This window comes from Natator depressus, chromosome 10, assembly GCF_965152275.1.
Source record: "Natator depressus isolate rNatDep1 chromosome 10, rNatDep2.hap1, whole genome shotgun sequence".
NCBI lineage: Eukaryota > Metazoa > Chordata > Testudines > Cheloniidae > Natator > Natator depressus.
Genome location: NC_134243.1, coordinates 52,795,357 through 52,816,879, shown reverse-complemented (window position 1 = coordinate 52,816,879; position 21,523 = coordinate 52,795,357). Strand labels below are relative to the sequence as shown.

The following is a 21,523-nucleotide window of genomic DNA, read 5'->3' as shown; positions in this document are numbered from 1 at the left end:
GAGGAACCACTAGCTACTTCTTCCTTTCTTTCAAGGTTCTTGCCAGTGAACTATATGTAATTCACAGCAGCAGGACTACCCTTTGATGAACCATGGGACATGTTAATGGTTTCATCCTGACTTCTCTTGCAACTCAGACATTTCCAAGCCCCAACCCTCCAAAATCTCTGGGTCTCTTGAATGGTCAATGCATAACTTATGAACATAGTCCTATATTAGTGTACAACAAGTTATGTAGAATACATATTTCTTTTAAAAAAGCCACATCACATGGCATTTGTGATAGGAGACAACTGCTTCTTATCACTTTATGTAAGGATACTAGCAATAATTTAAGATATCTTTTCAGGAAATAATCTAGCATATAGCCTAATAAACTGTTTAACTCAAACACGGAGTTCACATTCTGTGACAAATAAATTCCACAGGGAGAAAAAAAAATCCTTTGTAAACTAATTTTTTTGTATAATCAAACTCTTTTCATTACATATATATTGATATTTTAATTAAAAAAAAAGATAATTTTAAAATGAATACAAAACTAGATCCTTAACCAGAGTACTTGCAAACAATAGCTCTATCTACATTCATTAGAGGTTACAGATAGCTGGCATGTCACATTCTAAGGGCCTCATCCAACGTCTATTGAAGTGAACGGAATTTACTGCAGTGAGCATCGGATCAGGCTGTTAATGCTATTTCAAACTTTAAAAATGGTAGGATGATTGTTGTAACAGAAACGCTACATTGATCACACACCACTAAAAAGAATGATGTGAATTACATTATTACATACATTATAACAACAATAGTTACTCACATTATGCATAGCAGAAGCTCTCTGCTCTGGAGTTGCAACAGATGCTACAGTTTTATAATCTACGGATAGCTGTAGTTGCGTATGCATGGCAGGTGACAATACTTTAAGAAATCTTGCCTTTCCCTTGAATAAAATAAAGCAGCATCAGACATTTATTGGCATCAGTGTTGGCATTTTTGATTGTTTATATAAATTCCCTCTAAAAATGTAAGAGTCTCATATTTTAAAAATATTCATACAGAACGGTTACCTTCCAGTCTCCAAGATAATTTAGTTATTACCGAAGCAATGCAAGTTGTAACCTATAGTCCAAGCATGGAAGAATGATCTCAATCAATGTAGCATTACATAATGTAATGCATGTTTAATTCAGGTTATCAGAAAATAATATCTGAACTTAGAGAGAGAGAGAGATGTTACCAATGCAAGTAGTTTTTTCTCCAGCTTTAAGGTCAACTCTGTGCTAAATTTGCCTCCCATGATACTGGTGATTTCATGGAGAATGTAAAATTCAGGGTACTTCTTCACATGTCCAATACAAGCACTTAAAAATTGCTAAAGGGGGGGGAAAAAAAAAAAAAAAGGATGTTACAAAGCCTATGTATCAATACCATAACAGTTTCATAAAAATTAGAATGCTGCTGCAAAAGTTACATCTGCCTGTATTTTCAGCTATGAGAAAGAATGCATATTTCATCCATTTCTGTGAATAGATTTGTTAAAAATAGTTCTTTATTCTTCTTTAGAATTCAGTTTAACAGTTTGTGACAAGAGGAAAAAGGAAAAATTGAGGTTGGTAGGAGGCTGCTTGTTGTTTGTTTTAAAAGCACTGCCCCAAAAAGGAGGTGGGGAGTGATAGCTCAGTGGTTTGAGCATTGGCCTGCTAAACCCAGGGTTATGAGTTCAATCCTTGAGGGTGCCATTTAGGGATCTGGGGCAAAAATTGGGGATTGGTCCTGCTTTGAGCAGGGGGTTGGACTAGATGCCCTCCTGAGGTTCCTTCCAACCCTGATATTCAATGAACTTCTATGAACTCTACGAGGTGTGTAGGCGCTCATATAACACTGTGATGGAGGAAGAGATAGGAACCTAGAGAGACAAAGGGAATATCTTGTGGTTAAGAGACAGGAATGGAAGTCACAAGATGTAGATTCTATTCTTGGATCTGGCACTGAGTCACTGTGTGATCCTTGGAAATCACCGAGTCCTGATTTTTAAAAATTGGTCTTCAAAAATATCCACAAATTGTGGGCACAAACGTAATTAAGGTCTTGGAAGTCTAAGTATTTGATTTTGCCCACAAATCAGGTACTGAAACTACTAAATAACCTTAACTGCACTTACCCATTTGCAGCTACAAAAACAGGAGTTTGTATAAGGACCACATTTTCAGGCTGGTCTTAGATTTCTGAGGCCTCAGTTTCTTCAACTGTAAAATGCGTGAGACTACACCATTAATCCCCTGATTTTTCCAAAGCTCTGAGTTCTTTATAAAGGTAGCAGAAAATAAGATGCTACCAGATAATGGGACATGATTCTCTGCATGGGGTGTGTGTGAAAAAGGCTTTGCGATTGCTGAAAGTGGATAATTAAGCCATTATAATTATAAAAGGTGGAAACATGCCAAACTTGGAAGAATTACATTCTGAAGGAACTAGGAAGGGAATATGAAAGCTTTTGGCTAAGTTATACATTGGTTTTAAGACTGGAGGCAGTATTAAAAGAACTAATTTAGTTTTCCATATTTAGGAAGGGATCAAGGGAGGATAGAGAAAAATTAAACATCTGCAGGCCTTGTTCCCAAGGGAAAAGATATTGGAAACAATGATAAAGAATTAAAACATCTATAAGTGTGAAAAGTATTAAAAGCAGAGCTCAGTATGGGTTTATTTAAGAAAGGATTGTCTAGATCAGTACTCTGAACAATCTAACTAAATTAATCAATTGCCAGAAGAGAAGAGAAGAAAGTATATTCTGTAATTTATCATAAAAGCGTTTGGTACTTTACCACCTTATAGATTACTCTGATCCAGAAAGCTTGGAAATATTGTAGAACCAAGACTACTGGTACAGATGAAATGTTGTTTTAGGGAAATGAATCAGGTCTTGATAAGAAAAAACAGTATGGGGTGGACAAACGTATTCAGTTATAATTTGTATTGTGGTAGCACCTACATGCTCCAACCCTGTACCAGGGCCTCAGAATGCGAGGCAATGTACAAACACAAAACAAAGAAGTATAGGATACAAATGTGCTTAATGGGTTTTTATTTTTGGTTGGTTTTTTTTGCTGTTGTTTTTCCATTGCATAAAATACCATGAGTTTATCATTTTAAAAGTGGCTAAAAGTTCCTATGATCTTGTTTTGGGGGTTCTGCAGAGGATGAGGAAGGAATAAACAAAATCAGGGAAACAGATTAAGGTGCTCTTCCTATCTCCCACACTTTCCCCCTAAATTTTAAAAGCCTTTAAAAAAATAAATCCGTGTCTTTTTTTTCTTCTTCAAGAAGCCAGCTAAGCCATCTGTGACCGTGGTATTTGAGATCCTTAGGTAACGTTTGTTGTTCTGCTGTACTGGAATTAGCACAGAGAGGGAAAAGCTCTCAGAAAATTTTTGGAGTTTTACGTAGAACCCAAATAAATACTTATTACTACTAATACATTAAGTCTATGGAGCTGTAATAATCACTGTTAATACAGTATATGAAGGCATAAGGAGTACTTAAAAATAAGATTTTTATTCAGATACCAATCTGTAAATACATGTTTAGGCCAATCAGTTTGCATTGAACTAGTTAAGTCTTTCTCTCAGCAAATAAGCAACTTTCTTTGGAGGCTCAGCCTTCTAGTTGGACTCTGAAACACCCTTAATCATTCCTTTTTCATGGTATCTATTTTATGTAGGCTTCAGGTGAAGGATGCAAGGGTAAAGAGGAGGGGAACGTCCCCTGTGGAAACACATTCATTTGCACGTGAACCCTGGACGCGGAGACAAATTACACAAGTTTCACATCATGTACTCATGGACTTTAGTAATTCATTACTTGCACCAACTAAAAATTATTCCATTCTCTGTCCACAATTGCTGCTTCAGAGATGACTGGAGGCAAGTAATTTTGTTAAATATAAATCACAGACTAGAGGACATGGAGGAATGAGGCCACATTTTGTGACCAGATGTAGGGTCCTCTTTAAAAAAAAGAATGGACACAAACTGCAACAATAGACAATATATAACAAGGGTAGAGAACAAATTAAGGCTAATCTCAATTTTAAACAAATCTATGTTTTTATTCCTTATTGTTTCTTTTCTGAAACAACACTAAAGCTATAATGTAGAACAGGATTCTAATAATTGTGTCTACCCAAACTATTTCTCAACTACAGAACAAATCTGTCTTGTGTACGAGAAACTGCAAAGCAAGAAAATGTTAAGGTGAAATAAGGTCAGCCTTATTACCAAATTTAGCTGAAGTAACTACTCACTAAGAAATATTGTAATTATTATGATGTGTGGACCGAGACAGTGCTCTGTGCTATAAGACAGAAAGTAACACATTTTCCATCTGGAAGAGTTTACCATTCTAATGCAATAATAGACTATTTCACGTCAAGGTAAGTCACTACTAGAAATATACACAATTGTCAAAATGTTTTATTTTATTAGTACTTTCTCCACTTCATCTCTAACAAATAAAAAACTTAATTAAAATTTATATTTGCCAACTTCATATTCAGGGTCCCCCACGTGTCTGCTCCCACTGCAAATTAGTACAGGAATAAGGCAGAAAATTCAGATCCTGCCATTCATATTCTTATGATGCTATTATTTTTGCCATTCACTATTTAACAGTTTTAAAGGAATATGTACCACTGTAACAGAAAATACTTGGGACCTAACAGACAGCTGCCTTCATCCTACTTCACTATGACATATGACATCAGATAGATAACATTGCCTTCACTTTTCTATGATAGTGATTTCGAGTGAGTCCAAGGAGGTATAGCAAGGTCTTATCTCATACTGAGGGAATTCTGTGCCAAAAATTAAAATTATATGCACATTTTAAAATTCTGCAAATTTTAATTGTCAATAAATAAATGTGGCTCTAGCCTGGCAGTGGGGAGCACTAGCCACTGGCTGCATTAAGGTGGGAGATCACCCTGAAGCTCCCACCTGCCGCAGTACAGGGACTCGGCAGTGAGGCTGCACCTGACCCTGACACAGTGCAAGGGCTGGGCCTGCCCCAGAAACAACCTGGGGCCTTGCCCCACTGTGCGAGGCACACCAGGCTCAGCCCAACAGGATCCTAGTATGGAGGGGCTTAGTGTGGGGGGATCCAGGTGTGGAGCAATCTGGGTGCGAGAGGCTCAGTGGGAGATCTGGATACACAGGGGCTCGTTGGGGGGTTCCGGCTGCAGGGGCAATGGGTTTCTGCAGGTGGTTGGGGCTCAGTATGGGGGTCTGGGTTTGGGGAGATGGGGTTTGGGAGGGGGGAGGTTTAGCGGAGGCGGTCCAGTGCTGGGGGGTGGGGCTTGATGGGGTTGGGGTCTAGGTGCAGCTGGCTGGGGCTCAGTGGGGTGGGGATTGGTTGTGGGGGGCTTGTCAGAGGGGTCCAGGTGTAGGGAGGTAGGGCTTGTCAAGATGATGGTTCGATGGGCCTACCTAACTGGGGAGCCCCAGCTGCTGCCAAAGGGACACTGCATGCTTCATTGATGACAAACTACATTTCTTTATTTATATTCAATTACCTCAGTTTACTGAATTTATACTCTGCACATCTGCTCATCCCTGGCTAGTATGTTATTCCCCCCCCCCAATATTTTCATCTATTTATTCAATGAATGAATGCACAAACATTTCTGTTACCTCAGTATAAAGCAGTGCATCCTCAGAGATGGTATCATAATCCTGAACGCAACTCTTGGCTGCATTTTGTGCAAACTTCAAAAATTCTGCAATTTCACTGTTCAGAAATTCTTTCATTCGCTGAAACAAGAAAGAAGACAAAAAAAGAGAGTCAAATTTTGAAGATAGCAAGAAAAAACAAAAAATAACCCCCCCATAACTTAACTGTAATTGTAAAGGTAAACCCTTATTATAAAGAATGGATTTACACATCTCACTGCATATTTACAAAGCATCCAGTAGGTTATTTAAATCACACAAGAAGTGACATGTCTAGAAAGACTATGCAGGTATCTTGGTGAAGAACTGAAGACATTATGGCCCAGATCTCACTAGATATTCTACACTGCTAGATCCTGGTACACCTCCACTGAAGTCAATACAAAAGAATATTACAGAATTGGAGCCTATTTCCTTAAGAAAAGAAGCTTCCTTCCTGCAACAAATATTAGTTTAACCAAGGAGCACGATGCACAGGCATTGTCAGAGCAAGTTGACACGAGCCTTGTCTACATTAGCACTTACACTGCTACTAACAATAGCACGCTAGCCCTGTTGCTGAAAAAAATGGGTACTAATTTTTCTAGTGTAGATATATCCATTGTCACAACATAAGAGAATGGAATTGCTATAAATAAGGAACCACAAGACCATCAATGTAACAGAGCAATAGCCCCAGCCAATGAATCAGTTAATGCCACTTACAGGACTCAAATCTAATGATGCACCCAGGGCTTTGGAGCTGTGCTCCGGCTCCGCTCCAGCTCCAGGCAAAAACCTGAAGCTCTACTGCTCCGGAGCTGCTCCGCACTCCAGCTCCGGGCTCCGCTCCAAAGCTCTGGATGCATCCAGCCAGCATGAGAAAGAAATACAGTAGCTCATTGTCTAGAACATTTTTGCTCAGAATAACTAAAAGAGTGAATATTTGTGCATTTCTACTCCAGTGAGTAGACTACTTGCTATAGCAAGTACTGAAGGTCAACATGAAGGTTTCCAATGGTGTTAATGAGTTAGTCTTGTATTATGGGATGCAGCTCAAGATATAATCAGCATATAGAATCATAGAAATGTGGGCTTGGAAGGAACCTTGAGAGGCAGGATCAAGTATACCTAGACCACTGCAGCAGTGTCTCTAACCTGAAAAACCCCCAAAGATGGGAATTCCACAACCTCCCACAGACGTGCTTAACTATCTTTATGGTTAGAATGTTTTTTCTGATATCAAATCTAAATATCCCTTGCTACAGACTAAACCCATCATTTCTTGTCCTACCAGTGGACATGGAGAACAATTGATCACCATCCTCTTTATAACAGTCCTTAACATATCTGAAGACCTACCAGGTCTGGAGCCAGGCTGGAGCTCCTTTGTGTCCTCCCCCCAGACCTCTGCCAGCATTGCTCTGCCCGAGGTCCTGCAGCTCTCTCAGCCAGCCAGACACAACATCCACTCTCCTCCAGCTCTAGCAGGGAACTGATCTTGCTCTGGCCCTGCAGCTCTTCTTATACTAGCCTGCTGGGCCCTGCTTGGCTGCTTCCCACACAGCTACTGTAGACAGCTTGAGGGACCTCTCTACTGTCCTTTTCTGGGGCGGGATGTGGCAGGGCCTCCACCACCCGCCATAGAAGGACAGAGCCGTCATGATGCATCTAACTTCTAATACAGTTAAAACATTTGTCCATGACATTATGAAATTCTACATGTGTGTCCTCCACTTACTACTTATTTTATGGTCAATTCATCACTTTCATTTCTCCTATAACTACCATCATAGCAACTGACTTAAGGACAGGAAAGCCAGGAGGCATCAAGGTAACTATTCAACTATGTTTTTAGAGTAACATGACGTCAACTATCCTAAAAAAGCCCCAGTAAAACAACAATGCACATTTTTAGTTATCTTTAAAAAAAAATCAAAATTTCATTGTTGGGGAGATAAAACATGTCGGAAATTGGAAATGTTTAAGGACTTATAATTATTACAATCACATTTTTATCAAATGACTTTTAGAAAATTTCCCTTGGATTATTACAGCAAGGAATATTAGGAGAAAAACAATTTTAACACTTACCAAATACTGAGAATATTCTCTTTGATATGTTGCAATAAATTGGTAGGATGCAGGGTTTTTTGAAAACTTAGTCATTAGATATAAATATGTTTTCTGTTCCTTCTCAGTTAGACTAGAGACATAAGGATACGGGATTCTGGGCTCTGGAAAAGGATTATCATCAGCTGTGGGTTTAACTTCCTCCTCAGCTGGAGCTGCAGCCTGTGTGTTAAATGTTTTCACATCTTCTACAGAGTTTATTGATGCCTCTACATTTTCTTCTTTATGTCTGAAAGAAAAGTAATAAGTGAAACAATTTACACTTTTCACATGAAGACTTGTATTTGAGAAAACTGATGCTGACAGTCACGGAAAACCTTAAGATTTCCAATCATTGGACAAAATACATCATAATTAAGGCTAAGTTTTATTCACAGGTACTTTTACTAAAAGTCAAGGACAGGTCCCAGGCAGTAAAGAAAAATTCATGGCCCCTGACCTGTCCATGACTGTTACTAAAAATACCTGTGAATAAAACCTGCGGGGGGATGGTGCCCGGGGGCCCTGCGGGTGCTAGGGGAGGGCAGCCTGGCTGCGTGCAGGGGGAAGAAGGGGACGGGCAGTGGCTTGCAGCCTCGGATTCCTGCTGGTGCTGGCAGGCTCCCTACCTGGCTCTACACCACCCCCGGCAGCAGAGTTTGGGTGTGGGAGGGCGCAGAGGGTTGGGGCATGGGACGGGCTCTGGGCAGCGCTTACCTGGGGGGCTCCAGGAACCACGGCCAGTGGGAGCTGTGGGAGTGGTGCCTGCAGGTGGAGCTGCCTTGCCACACCTCTGCCTAGCAGCTGAGCATGGGGGATGTCGCCGCTTCTGGGAGACCCCCAGGTAAGTACCACCCAGAGCCCGCCTCACCCCGTCCCGTGCCCCAACCTCCTGCCCCTTCCCACACCCAAACATTGCTGCTAGGGTGGGGGTGTGTGTGGTGGCCCGGGACTGACCTAGCAGCGACCAGCGTACCTGGCGCAGAGGCTGCCTGAGCTTCCCCTGGGCCAGGCACACTGGCTGCTGCAGAAGACATGGAGGTCCAAGAATCCTGACTTCCATAACCTCCATGACAAACTTGCAGTCTTAATCATAATTAATAGAACAATGGTGTTATAATACCATTCCCCCATCTATATTTAGACACATCTAAATTTAGTCATATCCTAGGACTGATGGGAGTTTCACCACTGACTTCAAAAGAAGAAAAATGTGGTAATTATTTGTACTGGATCAACTCCACTTTTCCAGGAGACATCACATATAATAACTTGTTACACTGGGTATCTAGATGAGAGAGCCAATCACAAAACACAGGTCCTCTTTGTTCTGGAAATGTCTTCACTATGAATGAGGCCTCATTTCCTCATCTGCTGTCTGCTACTTATGTATACAACGTTGTAGCCACATTGGTCCCAGGTATTACAGACACAAGATGGGTAAGGTAATATCATTTATTGGACCAACTGCTGTTACTCAGAGAGACAAGCTCTCTAGCTTAGGCCATGTCTATACTACAAAATTATGTTGAATTAACTTACATCAGCACACAGCCACCACAGCTACTAAACTCTTGTGTTTTTGTAAGCTTAACTCCTTGTGTTGACAGTACAATTGATAGAAATGCTCTTGGCGAGGATGCACACTGCCATTGTTGGGCATTGTGGGACAACTCCTGAAAGCCAGTAACAGTCGATGTAAGCAACTCAGCGTCTACACTGACACTGCATCAACCTCATTACATCGACTGACTCTACAGGCTTGTCTACGCTGGCAAGTTTTGTCGCCAAAAATTTCCACACCCGCGAGAGACTTTTGTCTTTTCCCTTCCCTTTATTGTCAACAAACAGCCAGTGTAGATACAACGCCTCCCCCGGCCCCCAATTTTATTGGCCTCCAGAAAGTGTCCGACAATTCCCATGCTGCCGCTCTGGTCAGCGGTTTGAACTCCGCTGCCCTGCAGCCGCCAACCCACCCCTCCCCCTTGCAAGCCCCGGGAATTTTAAATATAATTTCCTCCTTGGTGGCTTCCCAGGTAAGCATGGCTTGCCATTCCACTAACCGCACTCCTGCTTGGACCACTGCTAAGCTGTTGGATCTGATCGGTATATGGGGAAAGGAGTCTGTTCAGTTGCAGCTGCAAATGACCCATAGGAATCGGGACACATATGGGCAAATTTCTCGAGGCTTTTCTCGAAAAGGGCTATGTTCAGGACATGCAGTAGTGCAGAGTGAAGATAAAGGAGCTGAGGCAGGCGTACCATAAGGCGCGGGAGGCGAAACATTGCTCCGGTGGTGCACCTAAGACCTGCTGTTTCTATAAGGAGCTGAATGCTATCCTCAGTGGTGACCCCATCTCCATCGCCGATAGCCCCGTGGATACTGCGGAGGCAGCAGAAAGAGGAGGTAACCTGAAGGCTGAAATTCTGGATGAAGAAGTGGAGCTAGAAGAGGATGTGGAGCTCCCAGCGGGGTCGCCCAGTGGGGCAGGCAGCCAGGAACTTTTCTCCACTCCAGAAGTGCTTTACGGGGAGCAGGAAGCAGATGAGACGCCAGGTAAGTTGCTGTGGCTTGTGTAGGGAATCAAAAAGTGGGAGGCAGGTAATGTTTTGTGTGAGCTGGATATTGCCATGTGTAGCTAATCTGCATGGCCAAGCAGGGTGTCGATGGACATCGAGACCTGCAGGGAATCCTTCAGAGAGAGGCTCTGGAAAGTTTCCAAGTGGTACTTGTTAATCCTCTGCCACAGATTCCAAGGGATTGCAGCCTTGTTAGTTCCTCCATTGTAGGAAACTGTACCATGCCATTTAGCAATCACTGGAGCTGGGACCAAAGCGGCACATAGCTGAGCTGCATATAGACCGGGGTGAAAGCTGCAAGCATACATCAGTTGTGCCCTGGTTTCCCTGCTCACCCACATCAGTGAGGTGTCAGCAAGCAGGTTGGCTGCCTGTGAAAAAGTGTGAGATAATTTTAGAATGAGTTCCCTGAAAAGCTGCCATGCAAGCAGTGACTGTTTTGTCCATACGCACAACCGCCTTCCCCCCACTCCCGACACTCACCATGATTGGGGTGCTCACAGAGCTGTGTGCCTGCCTAGAGTCAGTGAGAAAGTGATTGCTACTACTCACAAAAGGCCCCACCCCCCTCTATGCCCACACATTCCTTTTCACTTCACAGCACTCCCGAGTTTCCCCATCACTCCATCCGCTTGCAAAATGATAGCTGGAGCTACACACAGTTGTGAGGTTTTACCTTTTACCAATAAATAAAGGTACAGAGTTTTTACTCTGTGTTCTACAAAAGCATATAGCAATCAATTCACTCTTGGGAACAGGCTTCTAAAGCATTTTGTTGCATGAATCTTGGGCCCCAAAATTGTACGTGGATGCACCAGGGAAGCAATTCCAAAGCAGACGTGTTAGTCCCCCTCATCGTCAAAGTGGTCCCTCAAAGCCTCTCTGATGTTAATAGCAGCCCTCTGGGCTCCTCTCACAGCCCTATCATCTGGCTGTTCAAACTGTGCAGCCAAGAACTCTGCCTCAGTGCTCCACATCTGAGCAAACATTTCACCCTTAGATTCACACAGATTATGCAAAGTGCAGCACGAGGCTATGACCGTGGGAATATTATCCTCGGTAAGGTCTAGCCTGCCATTGAGACACCACCAGCAAGCTTTCAAACGGCCAAAGGCACATTCAACTACCATGCGGCACCTGCTCAGCCCGTTGTTAAAACGTTCCTTGCGCCACACTCCATTTCTGCCTTCCCACAACATCTAGTGACAGATGGTATCACCAGGCACTGTGGGATACATACTGTTGACAATGGTGCCCTGAATGTGGACATGATCTGTCGACAGGGAGCAAATGTAAACTCACTTTGGCGACTTTGCTTTTGTCGATTTTTTTATGTCAACGTTAGTCAAACTTGCCAGTATTGACAAGCCCTACTTTGCTTCGGGAAGTGGTGTTATGTCGACGCAGAGAGGCACTTATGTCAGCGGGACCCAAATTTAAGTGAAGACACTTCCACAGCTAGGTTGATGCAAGGCAGCTTACATCGCCCTTACCATGGAGTAGTGTAGACCAGGCCTTACACAGAGCTCTTCTTCAGGTTTGGGAAACATACTCGCAGTGTCACAGTGGCACAGATTCTTTGCCATAAGTAATTAACAAATTTCAAAGGACCATTCAAAGTGAAGTGGCCCATTAAAATCTCTCTAGTCATAGGAGGGAAAAAAAAGCTGAGGGGATGGGGGATTAGTAGATTATAGATTGTTGTTATAAGCCTTAAATCCTGTGTCTCTATTCACTCCATGATTATTAGTGTCTAGAAACATTATGAATTTAAGCCCCCAGGTTTGTCTTTTAAGGTGTTGTGCAGGCTGCCTTTGAGGATGCAAACTGACAGATCAGCTATAGAGTGATCACTTTGTGAAAAGCATTCACCCACAGGTAATATGATGTTTTTGTCTTTTATCATTTTTCTGCGTGAGTTCATTTGAGAGTATGGTGATTGTCTTGTTTCACCCACATAACTGTTATTGGAACACTTAGTGCACTGAATGAGGTACACCACATATTATAGGCATAGACCCATGGATATTGAAAGGTGTGTTGTGAGGGGTGCTGATTGTCTAGAGTAGTAATACTCAGACCAAGGCTCAGGAGCTGCAAGTGGCTCTTTAATGTGTCTCCTGTGGCTCTTTGCAGGAGATGATATTAAAACACTGTGATTTAATTAACAACCAATCTAAGTTATTAACCAGTCAGGATACTTTTATTACATTATTAACCAATTGTAGAATACTTTGTCAGTCATTTTGCTGTGAGAATTATAGATATAACGGTGAATGAAACAATGAATTCACACTACTGTGGCTCTTTTGGGTAATATTGACCGCTAATTTGGCTCCTGAACCACAGAGGTCGGAGTACCACTGGTCTACATTTTGCAGCCGTTGTTCTGGCAGGGTCAGACGCCACTTTGAGTCTGTTACTTATGTTTGTTAAACTGCGTGTCAACAACTTATAATCAACTAGGCCTCACTTACTCCTGAACCAAAGTTATGACAGCAAATGAGAAGTACTCGACACTGAAGCCTCTTTTAAAATGGAAGACATATGGCTTTAACAGCAGGGAAGTCCAGATTTCAGAGAAGATTTTTCCCAATAATGAAGCACACTATTCAGAGCTCCATTTATAATACTAAACAGTACTGGAATCAGTTGCTAAAGCAAGATAACACTGGCTGGACACGACAAGGAGGAGAGGCATGGAGGAGGAAATGGTCCTAGCAACAGGAAGCAAGGTATGTAATAAGATTGGTTCTTAAAACAACTTCAGTATAAGAAGGCTTACTAAGCCCTTATGTATTTACAATACCTATGCTTAAAAATGAGCATATTTAGGTTAACAAAATGAACATTAACTGCTGATCTTGGAAAAAACATATTTTAGAGATTTGATTTCAGCACTAAAAAATGTCACAAGAGCTATTCATACCTAACAGTATCATGTCTGCAACTCTTAATAATACTTCACAGCTGTCTCACTGAATATAAGAATATGTCCATCCTTGTGGCACAAACTGGCAAATATAATTAAGCTGCAGCAGCGACAAGATGCTGACTCAGATTTGCCAATGTAGGAATGTCAAAAAATTCTAGCAGTTTAAATTGGCTACATTCAGCACAGTATTAAATGGCAACACATCAAGATTATTTCACTGTGCAATGCTGTCAAAATCTTCATCAGGGTGCATACCAACATAATTCAACAGGGCCTTTCCATTCATATTTGCGGTTTTACTTTATTTGAGCTGACAGTTTAAAAAATTGCCCTTCATTTTATGCAATCCACCCTCTTCTCAGCTACAGCTTCCATGGAGAGGGAATAGAAGAGTGGCATCTCAGTTAAATATTATCAGGGGTCCCTATATAGAGATTCACAAATTCCTGGAGTATCTGGAAAAGAACAGAATATTTCCCATTTGGAATGAGTTATTTCTCCAAAGTCCAAACTCCCCTGATCACAGCAATTCAGTAAGTCTCATCTCTGTCTCATCCTCTAATACCTCTCCACACACTCCTTCCTCCACCACACTGCACCAAAATTGTTTTGGTAGTCATTTTAATAAAATTAAAAATTGAATTTAAGCAAAAAAGAAATTAGGGAACCGCCTGTCTCAAAAGAGCTAACTGCATACAGAGTACCATATACAGTCATTCATTAGCCCATTCGTTTATAAGCTGACCCCCCCAAGATGGATAGGTAAAAATGCGAAAAAAAATGGTATGACCTTCTCATAAGCCAACCGTGTATTTCAGGGGTTGGCAAACTTTGGCTCCCGGCTCATAAGAGTAAGCCGCTAGCGGGCCTGGATGTTTTGTTTATCTGGAGCGTTCGCAGGCACGGAGCCCCTCAGTTCCCAGTGGCCGTGGTTCACCATTCCCAAACAATGGGAACTGCGGGAAGTGGCGGCCAGCACGTCCCTTGGCCTGCGCCGCTTCCTGCAGCTCCCATTGGCTGGAAACGGCAAACCGTAGCTGAGGGGCTCCATGCCTGTGGACACTCCAGGTAAACAGAATGTCCCGACCCGCCAGCGGCTTACCCTGACGGGCTGGGAGCCAAAGTTTGCTGACCCCTGCTATATTTAAAAAGCTGGCATCACAAGAAACACTCAAAAGTTTTGCTAGAATTATTTTAATGTAATCTAACGAAAAACCTGCTGTTACAATAACTGAACAAATATGTATTCACCTTCAAAATTACAGTCAGTCAATGTTTTAAATATCCATTTACTGATTTTAAAGTTTCATATTGTTCTAAGGTACTTATTCAAAAAGTCTTAAAATCCTTCAAAGTCCTAATCAGTCTCCGATTCACCAAACAGTTCATTAAACTCGGCTTCAGGCACAGTTGTACCTGCATTGTCATCGCAGATGTTGGCAGTGTCATCTTCAGGCTCCGATTCCTTCTCATCATCAATCTCTGTTGTGTCATCATCGAATATGGCACCGTCTTCTGACCCGTCGAGCGCATTGCTGATACAGCATTTCCGAAATGATTTTTCTATCATGTCCGAGGGAAAGGACTCCCACACGTTCTTGACCCCCTGGGTGACCAGATTGATTTCAGGCTTCATAAGATTCCCGCCTTTTGTCAACTTCTCCATGCCTTAGCACATCCATTCAGACCACATTTTGTGTAGCCTGTCTTTAAAGGGTTTGTTCAGGCAGACATCAAGCAGTTGTAGGACAGAAGTTAAGCCTCCAGGTATTACAGCCAAAGTAGTTTTCATTTTTTTGGCCACATTTTTCACCTCATCTATCTTGTCTGCCCTGAACATGCCCCAAACGAGCACAGCAGGTTTCTTGAAAAGTGCTCGTGGTCTCTTATTCCACACTTTTCCCAGCCATTCAATAGTCCCACTTTCATTCATCCATCCATCCCTTTACGTGTGCACGTACGATGATACCAGCAGGAAATTTAATGTTTTTAGGCAAGGTTTTTCTTTTAAAAATAACAATAGGAGGGAGCTTTGACCCATTGGCCAAACACGATAAAACCACCATAAAATGGATTTTTTCATCGCCAGTGGTTGTAATTAAAACTGTATTTTCACCAACACCGGTTACTGTTCTGTTGCTCGGGAGATCGAATGTCATCGGTGTTTCGTCCATATTTCGTATTTGTGACAGCTCAAATGCATATTCCTTTTGATGTTTTATAATAAACTTTTGGAAAGATTTGATTTTTTTCTTCCAAATCTCTTGGCAGCTTTTGGCTATATATGTTTGCTGACGAAGACAGAGACCGTAACGGTTCAAGAAGCGAGTACACCAACCTGCTGATGCGACAAACACTGACGGCTTTACTGACTAGTATTTGGCATCTTTCGACATTTGCACAGCACGCAGACGAATTCCAGTTCTAGTGATGACATACGCATTTTGTCAACATTCTAACAACCCAATCAGTGAGACCTTTCTCAAGCTCAGGAAATGAAGCACACCTCACTGGACATTTTTTCTTGCTTCTTGGCATGTCTTTTAGTGATGTTTTATTTTTTCGCCGTTCTCGTACTTGTGTCTCATTGATACAAGAATTCACGAGCAGCAGAGCAATTATTGTTTGCTTCTGCATATTCAACAACTTTATTCATATTCAAGTTTGAACGCTGTGTGATAAGCAGACCGTTTTCTTTTGATTTCACCATTGTTCATTTTATATACAAGCATGGAAATCTTAGAAAATAATAATTTAGTTATACATTTTGCAGGACTTTATATAGGAATGTCACCTGCTTTATCACTGCCAAATTATTATTGTTCTTTGTTTATTTCAAAGCAGCCCTGTAGATTGGCATGTCTGTGGCGATAACAGGCTATTTAAATTTTATTACCGATTCCATCGATTCTGTGAGTTATATTTTTAGATTGGCTCGAGATTTACGAGGTCCATTGGTAGAAATGCACGAAGAGATCAAATTACACAGCAGTGGACTGACACCAGTGCCATAGTACTATCGTTCACTGAATTTTTCAGATTGGCTTGGACGCGTAGCATTTTCATTTTAGCATTCATTTCAAGCCAAGCTAGTCCACTAAAGGAAGGCTTTGCAACTTTAAAAGGCTGCAGTATTGATATCAATAAATTATTTTACCATCAACATAAGTAAGCGCTATAAAAATAGTTATAATATAGTTATAATATAGTCCTGTAGTAGAACAGTACTAGGAAAAGCAAACAGCTAGTACTAGGAAAATTGAACTTTAGGGAAGCACGTGTTTTTAAGTGCTTTGTTTACATGGACATGAACTGAGAAAAACTGTATAGTCAATATCCATATGTTTTATTTATATTAATACTTCTTTTATCTCAATTATAACATAACAAATATACAATTTAAGTAAAAATAAAATGTTAGCAATTTTTTAAAGAAGCGAATCCAGAATTGACGTTCCATCGTCAGTGATCTACAACAGGGGTCGGCAAACTTTGACTCCCAGCCTGTCAGGGTAAGCCACTGGCGGGTCAGGACATTTTGTTTACCTGGACTGTCGGCGGGCACAGAGCCCCTCAACTCTCAGTGGCGCAGCTTGCCGTTCCCAGCCAATGGGAGGTGCAGCAAGCGGCACGGGCCAAGGGACGTGCTGGCCGCCACTTTCCGCAGCTCCCATTGGCTGGGAACGCCTAACTACAGCCACTGGGAGCTGAGGGGCTCCATGCCTGCGAATGCTCCAGGTATACAAAACCACAATGTATTAGATATTCAATTCAATAACTCAATAAAGCTTAAAATCATCCAATTTTGGTGTAGACGCATTGATAATATGACCCCCGCTCTTTGATGCTTCACTTTTTTACCAAAAAAAAATCAGTTTATGAACGAGTATATATGGTATTTCACTGGCGGTCAGTGCCAAATTTCATCCAGGTCTTGCGAAATGCAAGTACTTTCCACAGGATGGTTCTATTTGCCTATGTGACAGGTAGCATCAGTCCAAGTCCTACTGGGCAGAGTCACAGCACAATGTAGTGACAGGTCAATGACTGACTAGGACTACTGTACTCCACAAAAGCCACTGTAGGAAGGGAAACCCGAACTCAGGTCTTGACATATACATGTAAATGAAGGAACTGATTTTCAAATGGTTGGTTTACTATCTATTGAGCGGAAATATTTAAACGATACATATTCCTGTAATTATTTGGTTTCTGAAACAGATTCAGTTATTTTAAAAAAAATACATTACTTATCCTATAAAAAACAAACAAAAAAAACCCAGTGTCAGAAGACAGAGAAATGGATTAAAAAACAAAGTGTATACTCAGTTTACTGAAAAGAGGGCAGATTGCTTGTCACATTGCCTTAAAGTACTAAACACCTCTCAAAACACTGACTTCAAATTTGTATTCTGTTCATTTAGAATCCAGTGCTCTGACATATAGCAAGAAAACTCCCATAAGCCTTACAAATGCTAGTCCTACTTTCAACAAGTGTTAGCAAAACAACAAGAAGAAACAAAAGTTGTGGCATTAACAGCACGTGTGCCAATATCGTTGCTGCTTTTTGTTGCAAACCTTTTCCTTGCTAAATGTAGTTTGTTTAGCTTAGTTGCTCTTTAAGGCATGACCTTGCCTATAAAGCCCCTAGATACTGCTGAATCTATGTAAATAGGCATAAGAACAGCCATACTGGGTCAGATCTAAGGTCCATTTTGCCCAGTATCCTGTCTTCCAACAGTGGCCAATGCCAGGTGCCCCAAAGGGAATGAACTGAACAGGTAATCATTGACTGATCCATCCCCTGTTGTCCATTCCCACTTCTGGCAAACAGAGGCTAAGGACACCACCCCTGCCCATCCTGGTTAATAGGCACTGATGGACCTATTCTCCATGAATTTATCTAGTTCTTTTTTGAACCCTGTTATAAGTTTATGGAGGGGATGGTATGATGGGATCACCTAATTTTGGCAATTAATTGATCTTTGACTATTAGCGGTAGATATGCCCAATGGCCTGTGATGGGATGTTAGATGGGGTGGGATCTGAGTTACTACAGAGAATTCTTTCCTGGGTGTCTGGGTGGTGAGTCTTGCCCACATGCTCAGGGTTTAGCTGATCGCCATATTTGGGGTTGGGAAGGAATTTTCCTCCAGGGCAGATTGGCAGAGGCCTTGGGGTTTTTTTGCCTTCCTCTGCAGCATGGGGCACGGGTCACTTGCTGGAGGATTCTCTGCACCTTGAAGTCTTAAAACGACGATTTGAGGACTTCAGTAGCTCAGACATAGGTTAGCGGTTTGTTACAGGAGTGGGTGGGTGAGATTCTGTGGCCTGCGTTGTGTAGGAGGCCAGACTAGACGATCATAATGGTCCCTTCTGACCTTAAATTCTATGATTCTATAGTCTTGGCCTTCACAACATCCTCTGGCAAAATACTTCCTTTTGTTTGTTTTACACCTGCTGCCTATTAATTTCATTTGGTGACCCCTAGTTCTTGTGTCATGAGACCGAGTAAATAACACTTCCTTATTTACTTTCTCCACACCAGTCATGATTTTATAGACCTCTATCATATCCTCTCCCAGTCACCTCTTTTGCAAGCTGAAAAGTCCCCGATTTATTAATCTCTCCTCATACAGCAGCCGTTCCATACCCCTAATAATTTTTGTTGCCCTTTTCTAAGTCCAAAATAACTTTTTTGAGATGGGGCGACCACATCTGCATGCAGTGTTCAAGATGCGGGTGTACCATGGATTTATATAGAGGCAATAGGATATTTTCTGTCTTATTATCTATCCCTTTCTTAACGATTCTCAACATTCTGTTCGCTTTTTTGACTGCCGCTGCACACTGAGTGGATGATTTCAGAGAACTATCCACAATGACTCCAAGATCTCTTCCTTAAATGGTAACAGCTAATTTAGGCTCCCATCATTTTATACATATAGTTGGGATTATGTTTCCCAATGTGCATTACTTTACATTTATCAACACTGAATTTCATCTGCCATTTTGTTGCCCAGTCACCCAGTTTTGAGAGATCCTATTGTAGCTCTTCGCAGTCTGCTTTGGACTTAACTATCTTGAGTAGCTTTGTATCATCTGCAAATTTTACCACCACACTGTTTACCCCTCTTTTCAGATCATTTACGATTATGTTGAATAGGATTGGTCCCAGTACAGATCCCTGGGGAATGTCACTTCTCTCAATTCTGAAAACTGACCATTTATTCCTACCCTTTGTTTCCTATCTTTTAACCAGTTACCAATAAATGAGAGGATGTTCCCTCTTAGGCCATGACAGCTTACTTTGCCTAAGAGCCTTTGATGAGGGACCTAGTCAAAGGCTTTCTGAAAATCTAAGTACACTATATCCACTGAACCCCCCGGTCCACATGCTTGCAGACCCCCTCAAAGAATTCTTTGAGACATGAATAGACGTGTCAGAAGACAGAGAAACAGATTTAGAATCCCATTTATTCATGTCTTTTAACTCAGACAACATCACCAGCCTTCTCCAAATGAGATAAAGATGGAGAGTCAGGGAGTGGGACACAGCCAGCCTCACCAAATATATCAGGCCTCAGGAAGCAGGATCATAGAATCACAGAATCTCAGGGTTGGAAGGGACCCTCAGGAGGTCATCTAGCCCAACCCCCTGCTCAAAGCAGGACCCATCCCCAACTGAATCATCCTAGCCAGGGCTTTGTCAAGCTTTACCTTAAAAACCTCTAAGGAAGGAGATTCCACCACCTTCCTAGGTAAAGCATTCCAGTGTTTCACCACCCTCCTAGTGAAAAAGTTTTTCCTAATATCCAACCTGAACCTCCCCCACTGCAACTTGAGACCATTACTCCTTGTCCTGTCATCTTCTACCACTGAGAATAGTCTAGAACCATCCTCTTTGGAACCACCTCTCAGGTAGTTGAAAGCAGCTATCAAATCCCCCCTCATTCTTCTCTTCTGCAGACTAAACAATCCCAATTCCCTCAGCCTCTCCTCATAAGTCATGTGTTCCAGACCACTAATCATTTTTGTTGCCCTCCGCTGGACTCTTTCCAATTTTTCCACATCCTTCTTGTTGTGTGGGGCACAAAACTGGACACAGTACTCCAGATAAGGCTTCACCAATGTCGAATAGAGGGGAACGATCACGTCCCTCGATCTACTGGCAATGCCCCTACATATACATCCCAAAATGCCATTGGCCTTCTTGGCAACAAGGGCACACTGTTGATTCATATCCAGCTTCTCATCCACTGTAACCCCTAGGTCCTTTTCTGCAGAACTGCTGCCGAGCCATTCGGTCCCTAGTCTGTAGCGGTGCATGGGATTCTTCCGTCCTAAGTGCAGGACTCTGCACTTGTCCTTGTTGAACCTCATCAGATTTCTTTTGGCCCAATCCTCTAATTTGTCTAGGGACCTCTGTATCCTATCCCTACCCTCCAGCGTATCTACCTCTCCTCCCAGTTTAATGTCATCTGCAAACTTGCTGAGGGTGCAATCCACACCATCCTCCAGATCATTTATGAAAATATTGAACAAAACCGGCCCGAGGACCGACCCTTGGGGCACTCCACTTGATACCGGCTGCCAGCTAGACATGGAGCCATTGATCGCTACCCGTTAAGCCCGACAATCTGGTCAACTTTCTATCCATTTTATTTTTATTTTATTTATTTTTCTGTCTTTGGAAGTTGCCAGTGAAAGGAGTTTTGCTTAAGTTTTTCTTCTTTGGTATCAGTGAGGAAGCAGAAGATCAGACCACTACTCAAGGCCCCTGGAAGTCTCCTGCTTTACGAGGTCCCAAGAAAGAGGACAGAGACCATTGCATATCTGTCAAACCACTGGGTTTCCTCACTTGCTGGGTAACAACATTTTTTTTTCCCCCTTGCTGTTTTGTTTTTCAATTAAGATAACAGAAAAAAAGCATGTTTTGAAAGGAAGCAGACAGGCGACATGGAGAACACTCACAACAGCTGAAAGAAAATACATACTTGTTTGACAAAATCCACAGTTCAGAGAGCGTTGGAGACAAAGAATATTTTTCATAAATGTCGCGTGAGAAAAACACTTCAACACCATTTTTTGGTGAAACATTCCTGTTTAAAAAAAAAAAAAAAAAAAAGACAACATGTAGTTGCAATTCAATCTCACAAAACACAGCACTGACTATATGGTTACTGAC

The 21,523-nt window shown here is 41.9% G+C and overlaps 1 protein-coding gene across 3 annotated transcripts in view; it reads right to left on the bottom strand.

The window, feature by feature from the left end:
- The window catches only part of ICE2 (interactor of little elongation complex ELL subunit 2), a 59,234-nt gene that overhangs the window by 35,756 nt on the left and 1,955 nt on the right, over positions 1 to 21,523 (bottom strand). For 2 of the 3 annotated variants that reach the window (XM_074966163.1, XM_074966165.1), the window contains exons 2-6: positions 21,333 to 21,437; positions 7,803 to 8,070; positions 5,691 to 5,810; positions 1,241 to 1,375; positions 821 to 943 (exon numbers count right to left, since the gene is read on the bottom strand). In XM_074966163.1, coding sequence (XP_074822264.1) covers positions 821 to 943; positions 1,241 to 1,375; positions 5,691 to 5,810; positions 7,803 to 8,070; positions 21,333 to 21,437 — 751 coding nt within the window. Of the gene's footprint in view, positions 1 to 820; positions 944 to 1,240; positions 1,376 to 5,690; positions 5,811 to 7,802; positions 8,071 to 10,082; positions 10,772 to 21,332; positions 21,438 to 21,523 lie in introns of all 3 variants that reach the window. The other variant, XM_074966164.1, reaches the window with a different exon arrangement.